The 20,017-nt window shown below is 44.9% G+C and overlaps 1 protein-coding gene across 4 annotated transcripts in view; it reads left to right on the forward strand.

Annotated features, from left to right (window-relative positions):
- Positions 1-16,883, forward strand: part of LOC113024789 (zinc finger protein 638-like) — a 34,376-nt gene extending 17,493 nt beyond the window's left edge. For 3 of the 4 annotated variants that reach the window (XM_026172126.1, XM_026172124.1, XM_026172125.1), the window contains 19 exons: positions 839-1,017; positions 5,874-6,089; positions 6,263-6,361; positions 6,615-6,649; positions 7,087-7,133; positions 8,160-8,197; positions 8,312-8,431; positions 9,164-9,295; positions 9,428-9,469; positions 10,253-10,387; positions 10,729-10,893; positions 11,029-11,421; positions 11,506-12,006; positions 12,095-12,235; positions 15,058-15,232; positions 15,313-15,543; positions 15,730-15,855; positions 16,017-16,138; positions 16,441-16,883. In XM_026172126.1, the coding sequence (XP_026027911.1) occupies positions 839-1,017; positions 5,874-6,089; positions 6,263-6,361; positions 6,615-6,649; positions 7,087-7,133; positions 8,160-8,197; positions 8,312-8,431; positions 9,164-9,295; positions 9,428-9,469; positions 10,253-10,387; positions 10,729-10,893; positions 11,029-11,421; positions 11,506-12,006; positions 12,095-12,235; positions 15,058-15,232; positions 15,313-15,543; positions 15,730-15,855; positions 16,017-16,138; positions 16,441-16,497 (2,954 nt within the window). In that variant the 3' untranslated portion in view covers positions 16,498-16,883. The remainder of the gene's footprint in view (positions 1-838; positions 1,018-5,873; positions 6,090-6,262; positions 6,362-6,614; positions 6,650-7,086; positions 7,134-8,159; positions 8,198-8,311; positions 8,432-9,163; positions 9,296-9,427; positions 9,470-10,252; positions 10,388-10,728; positions 10,894-11,028; positions 11,422-11,505; positions 12,007-12,094; positions 12,236-15,057; positions 15,233-15,312; positions 15,544-15,729; positions 15,856-16,016; positions 16,139-16,440) is intronic. The other variant, XM_026172127.1, reaches the window with a different exon arrangement.
- The last annotated feature ends 3,134 nt before the right edge of the window (positions 16,884-20,017 follow it).

Here is a 20,017-nt window from a genome sequence, read left to right on the forward strand (position 1 = left end):
AGGGTGAAGGGAGTATCTGCCATCAAACAAGAAGACAGCCGCATGTAGCTATGATGATGTTTGCTAGTTCACCTTACATGCATTAATGTAATAACGTGGTTAGCCTACTCAACGTAAATTATACACAAACAACATTAAGCTACTCACGCAGAGAAGAACGGCTGCTGCTGCATCATCATCCTCATCATTTCTGCTACACTGGCAGGGCTAGGGGCCAGGACTCTCCTCTTCGGGTTTTTGGGGGATGTTGCTAACTCCAGGTCCGATAACAGGCACCACACCCGCAGTAGATGCGCTCGGTGTGAGGTCTCGCAGCAAGCTGTCAAATACGGCGCATTTCTCGGCTTTTAAAAAAACGCTATGCATCACCAGGTGTTTCATCAGATTCGAGGTGTTGCCTCCTTTGACAGTATCACAGTATCAGCTTAAAGCACTTGTTGCTGCTGAGTTTGCATCTTTTGCTGTGAAGTACAGCCAGACTTTGACCGCTTCGCCTTGGGCATTTTTAATCTGTAGCTCTGCTCTAAAAGAACGTACGTACCTGGACCCGCCTACTACGCTTGCAAAGGTAAAATGATTGGCTGGAATCCAAAGTGTGTGACATCTCAGGAAAATAAAGCACCGAAATGTGCATCTCTAATATATACACTGGTGTAACTGTGTGTGTTTGCACATGAGAAACATCCTGGTTTGGTTCTGGTGTCCGTCCCACGTTTTCTACATTTACAGATCCTGACAGAACAGTTTGATATTATTATACATGCACTAGCTTGTAGTAATGAAACAAATACACGGTACAACATGCTGTCCTTTTGTTTTCCCGGCATATCCGTTTCAGCGAGTTTCTCTCGCGTTGCTGTGAAGCGTCCACGCGGTGACTCAACCAAGCACTACACTGACACTAGCCGAGATCGAGCCTCACGCTTGGGGGGTCACGGCTCCAAGCATGGGTCATCACAGCCCTCCACCAAAGGCCTTAAGGCTCTGAGCAAGCATGGACCTAAGACGGCTAAGATAGTAAGTGACAAAACTAACATCACCTTTAATATAGTTTATTTTAGTCTTGACAAAAGCCACAGTTCAGACACACCTCAGTCCACATTTTCAGTTTTAACTTGGTAACACTTGCTGGGTAAATGTTTAACTGATAAAAAGCAGAACAGATGGAGATGTTCTAGAAAACATTTAGGTCATGTAATCCTTACGCTTACACTGCATCTCTGTAGCGTAATGTAGTGTCAGGCATGCGGTGCTGCCTACCCGGTTGTTCAGTCTGACGTCACTAGCCGTGTCTGGGCCTAAACTCCGCTGCAGGTCCATATATCAAACGATCACTGTGGCATTACTGAGAGTTGAAAAACTGTCTAAAGTCTTTCATCTTTAATAAAATTTGATTTTTGATTTAAGATGGCGCCGGTGAGGTCGGCTGCCGTCACGACGGCTCCGACCACTTTTTCTTTGTCTTTGTTTTTTAAGTTAGTTTTCAGCGTTTCTAAATCGGCAAAATCATCACCATTGGGTACATTAGGTATGACAGTGACACTCTTGTTTCTATTGGTATACAATGTACTCACAATTCGAAGTTTTTAACTCCGGATCCGAGCTGGCCGAGTGAGATCTCGAGGGAGAACAAAGGGAAGTGGCGGCGGCCTAGAGGGAAGCGAGCCGGCGTCAGGAACAGGCTGAGAGCTCGTGCACACCGCACACCTCTGCCTAGCATCCTGCTCGCCAACGTCCAGTCACTGGAGAACAAGCTTGACGACCTCAGGGCCAGGATAAAGTTCCAGAGAGACATTCGGGACTGCAATCTCCTCTGCTGCACCGAGACATGGCTGAACCCAGCGGTGCCGGACCACGCCATCCAGCCGGCCGAGTTCTTCTCGGTTCACCGCATGGACAGGACACGGGACTCGGGGAAGTCAAGGGGAGGCGGCGTGTGTTTAATGGTGAACAACAACTGGTGCAACAGTGCGAACGTTGTTCCTCTCACACGCTCCTGCACACCAAATCTGGAACTACTGTCCATCATGTGTCGTCCTTTTTATCTACCTCGGGAATTTACATCGGTCATTGTAAGTGCCGTTTATATTCCACCACAAGCAGACACGGTCACCGCCTTATGCGAGCTGCATGAGGCACTCACACAGCACCAGACACAACACCGGGACGCTGCGCTTATTGTGACGGGGGACTTTAATAGCGCCAACCTCAAACGCGCAGCGCCGAACTTTTATCAACACATCACCTGCCCCACCAGAGGTGAAAGGACACTGGACCACTGCTACACTACGGTCAAGGACGGCTACAAGGCACAATCCCGCCCCCCGTTTGGCAAATCTGATCACGCCGCCATCTTCCTCATGCCAAAATACAAACAAAGGCTGAAACAGGAAGTTCCGGTTCAGAGGAAGGTCGCGCGCTGGACGGATCAATCGGTGGCCGCGTTACAGGACGCACTCGATGACGCAGACTGGGGCATGTTCAGAAACAGCTCCGACGATGACGTCAACGTGTTTACGGAAGCGGTTGTGGGATTCATCGGGAAACTAGCGGATGATACCGTGGAGACAAAGACTATCACAACGTTTCCCAACCAGAAGCCGTGGGTGGATAAAACCATCCGCGATGCTCTGAGATCCCGCACCACTGCCTACAACACGGGACTCACGACGGGGGACATGGACCCGTACAAAGCCGCGTCATATAACGTGCGGAGGGCGGTGAAAGAGGCGAAGCAGCGCTACGGGAGGAAACTAGAGTCACAACTCCAACAGAGTGACTCTAGGAGCCTGTGGCGGGGACTAAGGACAATAACGGACTATAAAACACCAACAACCGGTATGACGAACGCGGCCGTGACTTTGGCAGACGAGCTGAACACTTTCTATGCTCGCTTCGAGGCTGCAGCTAAGGTCTCCAACAATGCTAGTGTTAGCGGCGCTAACGGCTGCAGACAGGAAGATACTGCCAGCACCGGAAACGTGCTCGTCATCTCCGAGCATGAAGTAAGGAGAGCCTTCAAGAGAGTGAACACCAGGAAAGCAGCAGGACCAGACGGCATCCCAGGTCGTATCCTCAGAGACTGCACATACCAGCTAGCTCCTGTGTTCACTGAGATATTCAACATCTCTTTATCTCAGTCGGTGATCCCCACATGCTTCAAAGAGTCCATCATTGTTCCTGTCCCGAAGAAACCCCACCCTGCTTCTCTCAATGACTATCGCCCTGTAGCCCTCACCTCAGTAGTGATGAAGTGCTTTGAACGCCTGGTCAGAGACTTCATCATTTCTTCACTACCAGACACACTGGACCCACTACAGTTCGCTTACCGTCCAAATCGTTCCACAGACGATGCCATCTCTCATCTCCTCCACACATCACTCACTCACTTGGACACTAGAAGGGGGAATTATGTTAAAATGCTCTTCATAGACTACAGCTCTGCATTTAACACCATAATTCCCTCCACACTCACCACCAAGCTGGAGCATCTGGGACTCAGCTCATCTATGTGTCAGTGGATCTCCAACTTCCTAACTGGCAGACCGCAGGCAGTAAGGATGGGCGGACATGTCTCAGCCTCCACCACTCTCAGCACTGGAGCCCCCCAGGGGTGTGTCCTGAGCCCCCTGCTGTACTCTTTGTACACATATGACTGTGTGGCCACTACCAGCTCCACCACCATCATCACGTTTGCTGACGACACCGTCGTGGTGGGCCTGATCTCTGATAACAACGAGACGGCCTACCTGAAGGAGATTAGGAATCTGGAGAACTGGTGCCAGAGGAACAACCTCCTTCTAAACGTTAGTAAGACAAAGGAGCTGATAGTGGACTTCAGCACTAAGCAGGAGAGGAACTACCAGACCCCCGTCATCAACGAGTGCCCAGTGGAGAGAGTGGACAGCTTCAAATACCTCGGAGTTCACATCACGCAGGACCTGTCATGGTCCTGTCACATCAACACCGTGGTGAAAAAGGCCCGACAGCGTCTCTACCACCTCAGACGCTTGAGAGACTTCCAACTGCCCTCCAAGGTGCTCAGGAACTTTTACTCCTGCACCATAGAGAGCATCCTGGCGGGAAACATCTTAACCTGGTTCGGGAACAGCACCATGCAGGACAGACGAGCTCTACAGAGGGTTGTGCGGTCAGCTGAGCGCACCATCCGCTCCGAGCTCCCTGACCTGCACTCAATCTACAGCAGGCGGTGCTGGACCAAGGCCAGGAAGATGGTGAAGGACCTCAGCCATCCCAACAACAGACTGTTCTCTCTGCTGAGGTCAGGAAAGCGATTCCGCTCCCTGAAGACCAACACAGAGAGACTGAGGAGGAGCTTCTTCCCGCAGGCGATACGGTCTCTCAATCACACCACCACACAGTACTGACCCACACATATGGTTCTTACACACACACTGGACATTCTGGACTTTGGTTTTGCACAACACTGGTCACTATATTCTTCATTTCCAGTTAATACTTGTACAGCTGCTGTTATTGTGTATATATTTATTTATATTTAGATTTCTTCATACATTCTTATATAGTTCTATATTGTGTATTTTGTTGTACAGTTATTTTATTTTCAACTTTAATTTATATATTTTATCTTATTCTTCCCAGTTAAATTTACCCTTCATTCTAATTTGTGTTGTACAGTTATTTCATTTTTAACCTTAATTTATATTTTATTCCTTCCTAGTTAAATTTACCCTTTTTAATTTTTCATATTTATTTCCTATCTTATTCATAGCCTTTTCCTTTTTTGTTCTCTTTAGGTCACGAGCAGTTGTCCAAGCATTTCACTACATATCGTACTGTGTATGACTGTGTACGTGACAAATAAAATTTGAATTTGATTTGAATTTGATTTGATTTACAATGATCAGCGTTCTGCTCTACCAGGTATAACAATTGAGTTTAACATCCAGGCATCCATGAAAACGGAATTTATGACATTTAACGGAGTTAGAAGTTAGCAGGGAGTTAGCTCGCTAGCTTCTATCTAAATACAATATAGCATGTCCTGACTGCGGGGTTTTGGAAACAAATTCAAACGTACAGCTCTGTTATCACTTCCAGCATAAATGAAGACAGAAAACTAAACAGCAGTGACGTTTGTAGGGTTACTGAAGTTGGGCTAGCTGGTATATAATGATGTGCTACGTGACCGCTAGCGACACAGCTATGTTAGCATAATATAAACAAACTACCTTTTTTTCCACTCGATAAAAGTTAACGTGAGTGTTGTCGGTGGTCAGGAACAAATGTAATCGCATGGCAGGATGCTGTAAAAGGACCAAACTTCAGCCAGGAGAACAACTGAGATAATCCATCCACAATACGAGGTTAGTCATTCATATACTGCTGCATGGGCTGGGCTGTAGTTACATCCTAAGGTTTTAAAAACTGAGCTTAAATAAATGATTAGCGGTAATAAAAGCCGAGGGAGGTCAACAGTGATCACTGACTGTTTTAGGAGCTTTTTGAGATCAAATAGAAGAAAATACATAACATTAAACATGTTAACAACACAAAAGCCATATTGAACGCAGACTACTTTAGACCCGGAAGTAGGATTCGTCGCGTCATCACTGAACAACCGGACAGTGGCAGCCGCTGGAAGAGCAAGGACTAGATTATTTAATTTGAGACAACACAATAAAAAAAGTTACCTTGGCAAAAAAGGTAACTAAGGCAGTAAAGGTGTGCTACAGGTTTCTCTCCTCACCTGTGTAATTTCATCCAGATCTTGTTCAACTGGCAACTATATTTCCAACTTAAACCTGTGTTCTTTAACCCATATTGACTGTCATGCTCATGTTTATCACAAACTGAGGTTAAACATGTGCTGTTGCTTTCTCTTTGGCAAGTCTGCCAAGCCTCCACCGGCCAAGAAGAAGAAGAAAACTGTGACTCCAGCCTCACAGGACTCTCAGTCTGTTGCCAATCGTCTGGTGTATCTGACGGGCATCCCAGAGGACGCCTCTGAACAGGAGGTCACCGATTTGGTCGGGGCCTTTGGAAAGATCAATAATGTCATCCTCATGCCGTGTTCAGAGGAGAGCGAGAAGGGCCAAGGACAGAAGGTGCGGTTGAAGTGTCAGATGTGGGTCAGTGGGCGGGGTGTTTCTGATAAGTAAAAATAAAAAGTGCGGTTGGTTTTTGTGTCATCTATCCTTTCTGTAAATGTGGTAATCTGTTAGTTTGCTGCATGTGTTCCTTCTTTCTGGCTCGTCTAATCTCTTTGCTGGTGTTTCAGGCCTCTGTATGTATGGTGAAGGCTGAAGACGCCCAGGCTCTGGCCACCTCCACAAACCTCTCCATCAGAGAGCAGCACATCACAGCTTCAGTAGCTAAGGTGTGAGAAATGTTTTTCCTGTTTTGAATCATGTCCGTGTAATAATCCAGACAATGCCGGCTTTCTGGCCTTGAGATGGTTCCAGAGCAAGATGATAATCTAGAACTTTCCTCAGTGAGGCTTAAAGCTGGAAAACAAGTGTTGTGACAGCTACAGAAGGTGTTCTGTGCCTCCCTCCTGTAGCCTGCTGATGCAAAGATGAAGAAGTGTTAATACACACCTGTTTTTCACTGCTCCGCCCTCTTTCTTACAGAAACCTGAAGGAGAACAGTCTGCTGATGCTAACAGGTTTGTCACAGTTATTGGCTCAACACTAGAACTACCAAACTTCATGTAATGTGTTTCTGTTTGCAGTCAGCTGTAGGCCCGGTGTTAGAATGTAGCCAGTCAGCTGTTCAGTCTGTCTCATCTTTATAACGAATGCCACACGTTGTCCAAAACTTCAGTGTTCTTCCTCTGTAATAATGACATTATTTAAATCTCTTATTTATTGAACCCTTTATTAGTTTCTTCTAATCTCTATTTTACCTTTATGAGAGGTAAAAAAAAAACCCTCCAAACATGTACCTAAATACTTGTTTTGTCTTAATTAAAATGTAAAGAAGAATATGATTAAAAAATGAAAAACGTGACTGGACAGGGTCAGAATGACCCCTCCTGATGGTTCTTTTGAAATCCTGTTTTTCTTTAATCTTCATATCATTGGTCGCTGCTTTCATTCACAGCAAACCGTCCGTAGAACAGAACAAAGATGCAGCTGGAACGGACACAGGTAGGAAACATCTGCAGTACCGCCAGAGACATGAGTCATGGTTTACTTAACTACCAGCTATTGCCATAAATGTTAGTTTGTGTTTTTAAAAATTCAATTCAGTTTATTTACATTTTTATTTATACAGACCCAAATCACAGCAGGCACTTTATATTGTAAGGTAGGCCCTACAAATCATGTGACCCCCTATGAACAAGCACTTTGGCGACAGTGGGAAGGAAAAACTCCCTTTTAACAGGAAGAAACCTCCAGCTGAACCAGGCTCAGGGAGGGGCGGGGCCATCTGCTGTGATTGGTTGGGGTGAGAGAAGGAAGACAGGATAAAAGACATGCTGTGGAAGACAGACAGAGGTTAATAACAGATATGATTCAATGCAGAGAGGTCTGTTAACACATAGTGAGTGAGAAAGGTGACTGGAAAGGAAAAACTCAATGCATCATGGGAATCCCCCGGCAGCCTACGTCTATTGCAGCATAACTAAGGGAGGATTCAGGGTCACCTGGTCCAGCCCTAACTATATGCTTTAGCAAAAAGGAAAGTTTTAAGCCTAATCTTGAAAGTAGAGATAGTGTCTGTCTCCTGAATCCAAACTGGAGGAGAGAGACCTAATATTTAATAATCCACATTTCACTGTTTTACTCTTTGGTTCAGATGTGGATACTGTGTTGTTCTTTCTTAGGAGAGAAGCTGCAGAGAGGCGTGTAAGACTGCAACTCTGCTTCCTGGTCCCAACTCTGGTCATATTTTGGGGGGTTTAATAAATTCGTCCATATTTCTAGAAATGAGAGCTGCTCCATCCACATTGTTTTGGCAAACTTTTAATGTAGTCATAGTAACAGAAGATAAGACTCAGTCATCACTACATGATCCAAATACCCCACTTCAACAAAATCCAAACATCATGACTTCCACTGTCTGTCTTAGATGAATTAAACACCCAGCTGATGTGCAGATGTGTATTTCATGGCTGCTGCCTTTGTATCTGGAAGCTCTGTTTAACTCATGTTGTCGCCCTCTCACCTCAGCTGCAGAAGGCAACACTGACCAGAAGACATCTAGTGAGGTACATAATCTGTATACTGAAGCTTAGTTAGTGTAACATATTCCACTATGTCTGTCTGGGAAAAGTAGTAACGAGAAAGACATCGGTTAATACAAACAAGCCTGTCTCATACAGAAAGGCAGGCTGCTGATCACAGGACTTCCTGAGAGCGGCTGGTCAGAATGTGACATCATTAACTTGATCCAGCCCTTTGGGACTCCCTCTGACATCATCCTGGCAACACAAATGGGAAAGGTTAGTAATTAAACTTTGTTGTTTCTAATAGATGAGGAAGTGCTTTGACACAGCTGCACAGCAACGTGAGACAGACATCCTCACCTGAAAAGTCTCAGGTTAAGAGAAGTGTCGTCTCTCCCATCAGTTTGCTTTAGATATTACATCTGTGCATATGACTGATGACGTCGAGGATGTCACGTTTCATCACCAAGCAGCAACTCACAAGTTTGTTTTATGCAGCTAGCAGCAGTGAGTCATGTGACCTGCTCTTATTAGTGACCATGCATGCACAGATTTCAACCAACTGAAAGCAGAGCTGACAGTTTCAGGTTCTTTTTTTACCTTTGTTGACTAAACCAACTCTTCCAGGCTAATGTTACACATACATGGGTTTGGCTTCTGTAGGTTAACTCTTAGACTAGCCTCAACTGTCTCTGTGGTTAGTTTCTCAATAAATGTCATAAATACAAAATGATATTTCTGCCTGGCTGCGGATCAGCTCGCACTAGGATGGTTAAAGCCAGTACCTGGAACTGGATCAGTGGGATTTCCCCCTTCGTCTTTTTGCATTAGTAAACACATTTCGTAAGAGTGTGTTTTCACTTTTAATAGTGTCCATAAGCAATATGTCTGCAGACTGTTTCCTGTATAGATTCCTTTTATATTGTTCAGTGTCCTTGTTCAGAAATGTTGAAAGTGGAAAATGATGATGCTGTTTGTGTAACAAATGACTTTCCTTTGGTGTGTTAGGCACTTGTGTCAGTGCCAGACATGGACGTTGTTCAGGAGATGGTAAAGGTCCACACGTTTGTGCCTGCCAAGGTGAAAGACTGTGAGGTTAAATTGACCCCCCTGAAACAACACATCAGCTTCAACACACCGGTACGACTGTGCTGTGGATTGTCTTTACTCCTCTGTTACTTCTAGTTTTCTGTGTCATGCATCTTAAGTTTGAAAGAAGTGATCTGGTTTCCTTAAACAACGATTGATTTAAACACAACACTCTTCACGCAGGTGGCGCTCTACAATCTTCTGATGGGACCAGTGGATCCATTAGTGAGTACATCTTCATGTCCTTCATTCCAACATTATGAGGTCTTTTGAGTTTTCCCCCTGAGTCATGAAAGGCTGGTGGTGGTTTGTAAATCAGATAGCTCGAGAGCGAAGTGACGTAGGAGTTTAAATTAATACCAGAAGTGTGTCTACAAAAATCACAGTGACCTCCAGAGCAAAGGTCAGGCTTCCCGAAAGTCACCTGTTAACACCAGAGCTCTGTGTACTGTAAAAAGGACCATTTTGAATCTCAGTGACCTTGACTTCAAGGTCAGAGCAGGGGCGCATCTAGAGACCAAATCAGAGCCATTTATTTTACACTCATATGCAGGTGTTAGCTCTGTAATGTGCATTCAGTGTGGTTCAAATGCAGTAAGTACACACGTTCATATACATATAGTCTATAGCTTCATTTTCTGTAGCCCATATCTTTGGTGCCTATGTGGTATATTTAAGGTTTGTTGTAGCCATGCTAAAAGTGTTACTGTCAGCTTGCTTTAATAAACTGCACTGTCTGCACTGGAGTAGCTGTAGGGGGGGCACCCCTGTAGATCCCCGCTGAGTGACAGGTCATGTTTCTGAACATTGTGTGAATGCAGGAAGTTGAGAAAAAGGCGAAGGTGGATTTTGAAATTTTGAACACATTTTTTTCCATGTTCCATATATTTATTCATTATTTACTCGACCTAAATAAAATCTAATGACAAAAATACAGTTGAAGGAAATGAAGCAACAACCATATCCGGTGCTAGTTTGCAAGTCATTAAATGTTGCTGTGTGTTACAGAGTCGAGCTCCAGTCGCCTGGAACAGCCTGCTGGTTATTGGGAATGTTCCCGACACACCAAGCGGGTCCTCTGAAGTCGAGAAATTGGTGCGACGCTTTGGAACAGTCATCAAGACCCTCGTGCTCAGCAGCATGGTGAGAGCTATGCGTCTGTGCAGCTGTGCACCACTTTGTTCTCCAGGACTCGCACTCAGCTGCTCGGCTTTAAAAACCTGCGAGTCCATTCACCTCGAGGAATGTTGTAAAGACTGACATAGGACTCAACTTTATAGCATTAAACAGGTGTTTGCCTGTGTGTTGCAGACATACACTTTATGGATGCAGTTTGCTAACAAGCTTGTTTGTCTTTGTGGTTGAGAGTAAGCATTTAAAATGCAGTGGGTGACGTCCACATGAACCCCTCACAGTCCCGACAAATATTTTGCAAAACAAAGAAATCTCATGTGCTTAACGTCACGTTTTCTTTTCCTGCTCAGGTGATTTGTGAGATGGCCACTGCAGCCATGGCCCTGTCCGTGTACAAGCGCTTTCAGGCGTTTCCGTGTATAATCCAGAACAACCCGCTGTTCTTCTCCCGCAAGCCTGACCCCAAAGCCAGCACGCAGACCAAAGCCATCACTGCCCCTCACGATTCACCTGAGGTCACTACCACTGATATTTGGTTATAGTTAAGAGGGTCCATGTACATTTACTCATTTCTGGAGATTCAGCTTTTCTTAAATGCTTGTGTGTGTGTGTGTGTGTGTGTGTGTGTGTGTGCGTGCGCGCATCTGCAGGATACACCTGCGAATGGCCAAGCAAAGCAGACGTCTGCAGACAGAGAGGAAGCAGCACACCAAGACAGTTCAGAGTCTCCCGAGGAGAGGATTGAAAAACACTGTGATGGAGATGCTAATAAGATGACGGGCAGGGAGGAAACAGTTGAAGAGGTTTTAGAAGCGTGCAAAGACGGTAACGTGGAAAAAGACGAGCTCACGGTTTGTGACTCTGCACCGGAGAATCAATTAGAAGCAGACACAATGGGAACGTCAGGCATTGACATCAAGACGACAGAGGAGAGTAAAGTCAGTGCATCTGAAGCAGAACGTGAACAAACTCCTGCAGAAGAGTCACAGCCACCTCGCCTGGAAGGCAAAGCAGATTCTGAGGAAGCAGCCGAGCTGCCCAAGGTGTGTACGCACAAAACTTGTGATTACATGCATACAAAATGATCTTTGACAATTAAAACAGTGTTTCTGCTGTAACGTCACCAGGTAACTCAAGCCATGGTTAATGCGCTGCTTGTGGAGTGCAGAACAGGACCCACCGGCCACTCCAGCAGCAGAGCAGCACCCCCCAGTGGAGAAAAGGGGGAAAACCAGACAGAGACTAAGCTGGGCCAAAAAACAACAGAGACTAAAGAGATGACCAAAAAACAGATGGGTGTGGAAGGTGAGGTGAAAAGGCAGGAGAAGGAGAAAAAGGACGCAAGAAAGGAGAAGGAGGTGAGGGAGAGAATGAAGAGGCAGCGGGAGAGGGACAGAAGGGGCTGGGAGAAGGAGGAGAGAGCTAAGAGGGAGTGGACTGAAAAATCCAGGAGGGAGAGGAGGGAGGAGGAACGAAGGGAGTGGGAGAGGAAGGAAAGGGAAAGAAGGGAGAGGAAGAGGGCCCACGGCAACGGTTTATCGGGGTCGAGGTTGTCCTCCAGGTCGGAGGGATCCAGGCAAAGCTACGGGAGGGATGAGCGCCACAGTATGGAGGCTGAAACCAAAGCGGTGAGGAGATGCAAAGGCTGAAGTTTAAAGCGTGTGGAGGGCATCGTTTTATTCGCAATTCTGTTTCTTTGTCCTTCCCTGAACGTAGGAGGAGGAGCTGGATGAGTTCCCGTTCGACATGAGTGACTTTGTCACAGTGGACGAAGTCGGAGATGTGGCCGAGCTTCCACTCGAAAGATCAGAAGAAGGGGAGACCCCGCCCACATGTGTCCCACAGGACACTCCACAGGTAGCTTCACCGTGGCTGTGTGCACATAGAGCTTGAAATCGACAGGTAGGGACTTTTTATTCTCCTGCGGTTATTACTTGTGATTAAGGACGTTTCAGCCGATGCTCTGTTCTCCTATTAGCCACTGGTGTTTTTATACTCGGTGAATTCTGAAGTCCAACCTGTCACTAGGTGTGGCAGTTCATTTAACCTTGAAATGACATGGAGGCTCTCGGGGATTATAAAGAAGAAATACCCAGAATATGTTTTTACCCCTCAGCTGTAAAGGCTGATGGGGTGCTTCCATCACCCTGCCAGGCGGGTGGCACGGACACCTGTGTGAATTAGGGCTGCCACGATTTGTCGACTAGTCACGATTACGTCGACTATCAAAATCATCGACGACTGATTTAATAGTCGACGCGTCGTTTGAAGCTTTGTAAGATCACAAAAGACGCAGGAATAAGTAGCAGGATTTAAGAGTGTAATAACGCACTGAAACAGAAGATGGCAGCACTGCATGTACGAGGATGCCAGCTGCCGTTAAACCCCGAAGAAGAAGAAGAAGCTGTGTCCCAGAATTCATAGCGCAGCCCAGCTTAGTTGTCAACAATGGCGGCAGCTAGTTAGTTTTTATATTACTCTTATTATTCTTTCCGGGTCACAAAATAAACGTTTAACATATTTTCAGGCAAGAATGTAGCTGTGTAAACCTCAAATATCTGCTCAGTTTATCAGGACACCGCATATTTTCAAAAGCGCTCCGACGTTTTCGGAGACATCTGTTACCCACTAGCTCGATAGCTAGCCGGAGGCTAGGCTCACTAGAGCCGTGAGAACACCGGACTCCCCGCAAATCGTTTTCAAACCCACCGCAGTCACTTAGCTTAAAATGTTATTGTTTGGCTTTTTTTTAGCATTTTATTTGTTCCTGAGTAAATCGGTTTGTCTGAGATTAAAGTTATAGTTTTCACACAGCTGAATAAACGTCAAGCAGACAGCTGATTATCAGAAGTGTGAGATGCTCCAGAATTTACTCCGGTGTCCTGTTATATTTTAGATAGCAAGGAGTTTATTAAACTTCACCGAAACAATCTGCAAACTTCATCAAAATGTAATAAACTATCATCTTGTCTTTATTTTTAATTAGCACTTAACTTAAACACTTCAAGCTGTAAGCTAATGATAGTTATATAAGAGCAGATGCTGCTGGTGCAATAAGCTGTAGTTTTACGTCCAATGGATGATGATCTGATTAGTCGACTAATCGCAAAAATAATCGGTGACTAGTCGACTATCAAAATAATCGTTTGTGGCAGCCCTAGTGTGAATGCAGTAACCAGAGAACGAGCTTTAGGAGCTTCCAATAGATACCACGGGTGTTTCTACTAGGAGGGTGACCGGTAACACCGCCATTATTTATTTATGGGTCTGTTTGGTTTCTTGTCACCACAGACCCTCCTGGTTTTAGCTGTCCACAGGCTGGTTGCCTGTCTCCATCACTCTATCCATGTTTACACTTTAAGTCTCCTAATCTTCATGACTCCACTGCTTCATCTGCACCCACAGACATCCAATAATAATAATGGATTGGATTTATATAGCGCTTTTCAAGGCACCCAAAGCGCTTTACAATGCCACTATTCATTCACTCTCACATTCACACACTGGTGGAGGCAGCTACAGTCGTAGCCACAGCTGCCCTGGGGCAGACTGACAGAAGCGAGGCTGCCATATCGCACCATCGGCCCCTCTGGCCAACACCAGTAGGCAAGTAGGGTAAAGTGTCTTGTCCAAGGACACAACGACCAGGACAGAGAGGCCAGGGATCGAACCGGCGACCTTCCGGTTACAGATGTGCGTCCCCTGAGCCACGGTCGCCCCAGAATGGATGCTGCAGGCTTGTGGTAAAAACAAAGATCCTGTGTTTCAGTTCTTTAGTCAAACTGAAACTAAATCTACACCAGAGCTCAAAGAAGACTTTAAAAGCCTGATATGAAGCTGGAGTAAGGGCTGCTACAAATCTGGGAATTATTAAGCAGGCCATTCTTTCGGTCAGTAATTGCGATCTTAATGACTTTTTAATTATTCATACATATTTGATAAGAAGAAATCAAAAAGATCTGTTGGGGAGTCTTAGAACAACAGCTGCTAGTCTCTGGACTGCAGCCTGTTGTGTAGCAGCACAAGTGTTGTGTTATAGAGAGTCACAGAGAGCCAGCATGTCTAATCCACTCAGAGGCTCTCAACACTGAAGGAGTTTTATTTTTACAGAACTAAATTACAGAGACAGTCGCCTCACTGCATTTTTGTATTATAGGCTGGGACAATAATACAGAGAAACCCCACAGTGGGAAGCAAAAACTCCTTTATAACAGGAAAAGCCTCTGAAACTGGCTCCGCCTCCCAGTCTACTAACAGCAGGTAAACAGCAGTGTGAGAGCTCTGTGGGGCTGATGCAGCACCGTCTAGAAGATGAAATGGAGCCTGAAGATTCACTTGTATGTGAGGAGAAGGATTTTAAATTCAGTTCTGGATTTACTGCCACTGTGGGAGAAATAGTTCCTGCTGCAGTATTTTGGATCAGCTGAAGAGAGTTTTTAGGACGTCCTGATAATAATGAATTACAGTCGTCCAGCCTGGAAGTTATAAATGCAGGAACTAGTTTTTCAGCGTCACTCTGAGACAGGATATTTCTAACTTTAGAGATACTGAGAAAGTGATTTTAATGTGGGTTTGGTGTGTGCATTATTGATCCTTGTGTCATTGGTACATGAGGTGGACCTGAGTGTGAGTGAGAAACTTTACAGCAGCATGTGCCGCCTCTTGTTTTCTACTTCTAGGACGCAGCCATTGATGTCACAGCAGCTCCAGCGAAGTGTGAGCTCACACCTGAGGGGGATGTAACAGCTGATCTGCTTCCCAGTGCTGCTGTGTCCCCACCGCCAGCTTCACAAGCCAAGCCTGCACACAGCCCAGTGCATAAACCATCCGAGGCTGACATCACACCTCAGCCAGGTACTCTGAATAAACCATGTTTTTTTTCAGCCCTTTTGTATGTGGCATACTTGAACCTGAAGTCTGTCATTGCCCTTCAGATACCTCATTAACTGCTGAGTTCACCCCAGAGGACCAAAGTGTTCCCATCCCTGTCCCTGCAGCAGCTTCCTCCTTAGCAGCAGAAAGAAGCCAAGATGGCGATGAGGAGAATCCTCTGAAACCTCGTGAGTCTGTTGAAGAAGAGAAGATGGGATTGGTCAAGCAGGAGGAACACTTGAAGGTGCAGGATCAGGAGAACAAGGACAGGAGAGAGACAGCTGCAGAAACTGGTGAGGTGGATTCATTTAGCCTCTTACATTTAGCACCTTAAGAAGAAGAAGTGGTTGGCTGATGGTGCCATACACAGATTTGCCCCCCGAAGAAATCACTGGACTCTGTTTGAACAAACAGCACTGGTCACCTGGGATAAGATCGAGGGGTTGAGTTAAGCCCTGTTTTTGTCCGGTCTGTTGCAGGGAAACAGGAGCAATCTGAAAGAAACCCCAATGCTGAAGAGGAGAGCGAGAAGCCCAAATTAGAAATGGAAATTCCCAGAAAAACAGAACATTCCCTCCCTCCTTTTGACCCCAGCAACCCAGTTGGTAAGAAACTGTATTGTCTGTATTTGTTTAGCATGGCTCATTCACAGCTGTTTGGATGTCCTGACATCTGAATTTAAACTCTGAGTCAGCAGGATTTATGCATTACTGCTAAAATGCACCCCACAGTTAGACCAAGAGTCATTCTGTGTGTCCATCCACAGGTATGGAGTTCCTGGTCCCAAAGACGGGTTTTTTCTGTAAGGTGTGCGCTCGGTTCTTCAGCGGCTCCAAGGAGGCTGAAATCAGCCACTGCAAAACCCGCAAACACTACGAGACCCTGCAGGTAGCAACACGCAGTTATTAGTCTGGATGTATGACGATGGAGCTCAGTCTGGTTTTTGTTTCCTACTTATTACCAGTCTGAGTGCACCTTTAAATAAGTAGGACTTAAGTAGGCAAGAAGTTTGCTAACGTGACCAAAATAAAAGCCTTACAGGTAAAACACACCTGGCGTAGGTTAGATTCATCTTATACTTTAGGCTCTGATTGTAACAGACCATTTTACATGTCCACACATTTGTTTGATCACAAAGAACTTGTTCTGCTCTAATCGGTTTCTTATGGATTCTGTCCACGTTCTCCTAGAAATACTTGAAGACGTCCAAAACAACGAGCGAGACTGCCAAGCCCGACTCCAGCTGAATGTGCTCCTGATACTTTGGGTCCAGATTCTCATGTCGATGTAGATTTAGTTTGTGTCACATTTTAAACTTGAACTGTTAAGTTTTTTTTGTAATGTTTGAGGTTTCATTGATCACTTTAACTACTCGAGCTAATTCTAAAGACAGTGGCTGTTTGCTTCACGGCGGTCGCCACATCCAAATCTGATGTTTATTTTGGTTCTTGATGGGTGGGGGATGCTGAATTTTGATTGCATCTGATAGATAACATTAATGATGGAAACTGTGCGGCTGAAGATGAACTCCATCAGGAATCGTACACAATCGAAATGTTTTTAGTGAACTGTTGTTTTCCTCCTGAGTCTCATTTCAGTTGTGAAATAAAGATATCAATATTCTGAGCACCCACATCTGTAATATTTGATTGGCCAGATGTGTCCATCACAAGCTGTTATCCAATAAGCATGCAGCGTTTAGGTTTCACAGTCAGGGTAAAAAGTGTAAAAATGTTCTGCACACTGACTGGCGAGCGTTTGGAGCATCTACGTACATCTGAAGAGAGAAGGAGAACTCGCATTATAGAATAAGGGGAAATGCACAGTACAGCTGCTGATCAGTGCTGAGTAACAGAGTCATGGAATACTAGAAGCTCAGTTACCAAAACAAACTTGTTGGTCAGGCTGTACAGCTGTTACTGATCAGAGATTTCCATAACACAGCCTAGCATCACACACAGTCTGTGTTTGCAGGGTAGTGATGTTTTGTTTGCAGTAAGAAAACGATTACTGTTATCGTGCACTTGGCTCTCGACATGTTTCCATCCAACGAGTCTCCAGCTTGATGGCATCGGTGGAGCCATTACAGCAGGGCAACAGAGGCTGAACGGGCCTCCCAGCAATTATTACCCAATGGGAGGCGAATGCCCACCAGGTTGCCAAACACTTTTTTTTTTTCCAGACTGTACCAGTGTTCCTGTTTGAACATCTTCCAGCTGAAATGAAACAGCCTCAAGCGTCAGGGGTGTGGGCTCCCTGATAGACTTTATTGATCCCACAAGAGAAATTGATTTACAGCAGCAAGTAGGGCTGGGTATCGAAAACCGGTTCTTGTTGAGAACCGGTTCCCACTGTTTCAACTCCTTGGAATTGTTTGCCATGTTTGCAAACGATTCCCTTATTGATTCCAGTCGATTATCGATTCCAGAACGACGTCACCACGTTGCGGAGCGTCATTTACCTGGCAGGAAACACGGCAGCTCAAACACTCAAAAGTTTGGTTATACTTCACGAGAACGGATGACAACAGGGCAACTTGCAATATTTGAAAAGTAGATATTTCATTTAAGGGAGGAAACACTACGAATATGCAAAAGCATTTCCTCACAAAACACGCGATGACCTTAAATGAATGTCGTGTTTTTAATTCAGTAACGTTTGCACGTCCTCTCCCGTTAATGCGGCAGGTAAATAATCAACTAACAGTGCATATTATGTTAGCGCGATCTGCTTTATTACAAACCTGCCATTACTGTGCGTTTAGTGACCGTGATGAGACAGAGTCTGGCTCAGATGCTGGCAGTTCTCGCTGCAGGCTGCCGGCAGCGTCTCCTTTCAGGCCAGGATAGACGAATGTCACCGAGCAGTGACTGTTTGTGGTCAAAGGTTTGCACCCATTTGCCACAGCAGGTGATTTTCAGTAAGTGAATGTGTTTAATTGTAGGCAGGGACATTACTGGATATTCTTGTGTAATTGCTACAGAAGAATATTTATTTTATTATTTTACATTTACATTTTTTTTCCTGGGGACCCTGTGACACCCCATTGAAGAGCCGTAGGCTGGATCTCTTAAGATCTCGCTGTTGGGTTTGTAAGGCCATGTTACTCCTAAATGTCTATCTTGTTCAAAGAGAAGATATAAAACAAAGTTCTAAGCTAATCGACCTTAGTGTTCTCCTTTTTTAAAAAGAATCGATAAAGAATCGAATCGTTAAACAGAATCGAAAATGGAATCGGAATCGTGAAAATCTTATCAATACCCATCCCTAGCAGCAAGAGTGAAACCAGTACAGTCTACAATAAACACAGTTAAATAAAAGTGCCTTATACTCTGAGATAATACAGAAATGTAAATATATAAAAAAGTGATAAAAGTTCAAATGAAGTTGGTTAAAAACAGTAAAATTAAGACTGATGTGTAGGAGAGAAGTGCAAATTGCTTTAAAGTCTTTTGCCTGACAGGCGTGTAAACCTGTCCCAGAATGAAGTTATTGTACAGCTTTATAGAGAGAGGTTTTCTAAAGTGTTCTTTATGGCAGCGAGGCTGAATCACTCTGCTGCCTCAGAGGTGTGGAGTGGGTGTGATGGGCTGTCTGTGATGGAGAGGGTAGGTTCAGTGACCTCCTGGCCCAAATTCTGACCAATGATGCTTCCGGCCTCGCAGAGTAGTTTGTTCATCCTGCTGGCATTTCTGGCACTGACGCTGCCCCCCAGCAGACAGCAGCAAACTAGATGGTACTCACTACCACAGAAGAAGATCTCCATCATCAAAGGATATGAGCTTCATTAGAAAGTACAGTGTGCTCATCCCCTTCTTGCTTGTATGAATGGGTGAGTAAGGCAATTGTATCAAGTACTTTGAGTGCTCAGGAAGAGTAGGAAAGCGTTGTAGATGAACATTTGCCATCAGCCACCTGGGAAATGATTTACTAACGGCTTTTTTGGCACCAATAACTGGTTGTGCTCTTCCTGTGAGTGAGTGTCGATAAAGTCCATCCCTAATCATTTTTAAAAATGGGAAGCGCTACATCAGGGCGCAGCAAGACATTGACAGGTTGGTGAAAGTTAGGAGGTTTAAGAAACAGTGGAAGAAGGCATCAGAAATGGAAAGGAGAAAACTTGAAGCACTTCAGTGTGAGGTGGAGAACATAGTGAACCGTGCAGGCCTAAATGGGCATTCCTTATAGTCTCTGCAAGCTAAAAAAAGGTGGCTTGGAGAAAGAAATCATACCAGGACTTGTGGAACGGTAGTAGAGATCCTAATTCATCACACAGTTCAGTTAATCAGTCTTAGCTACACCCAGGTGCATGTAATGAAGCATCTCAAACAGACTTTATCTCTTTATTGCTTCAACTCCCAGAACAAACACGCATCATGACAGTGTGCAAAACTCTGATGTGGGCATCAAGTGTCCTGTATGATTTAACAGACAATGTGGAGATACAGAAATTCTTATATTGCTGCCATATAATCTGCATCATTATAACTGCATTAATAATGTTCTTTACAGCATTATTCCATCTAATAATATTTCTCACAGTATTGATACTGCATTACAGCTGTTTATTGAAGATGTCCATTTGAGGATCCTTCCATTATGTTAACTTTTATTACAGGTACGGTTAGAAGTATTTTATACACATTGCCTATCTGTGCTTATTTTGAGTTGATGTTCGGTTCATTAAGGGTCTTAAGCTTCACTGGCGTGACTGTCCAGGTGATCCATGCTGAGGGAAACTAGAACATAGAAGGATAACTGCAATGC

Source organism: Astatotilapia calliptera, chromosome 6 (assembly GCF_900246225.1).
Source record: "Astatotilapia calliptera chromosome 6, fAstCal1.2, whole genome shotgun sequence".
In the NCBI taxonomy this organism is placed as follows: Eukaryota; Metazoa; Chordata; class Actinopteri; order Cichliformes; family Cichlidae; genus Astatotilapia; species Astatotilapia calliptera.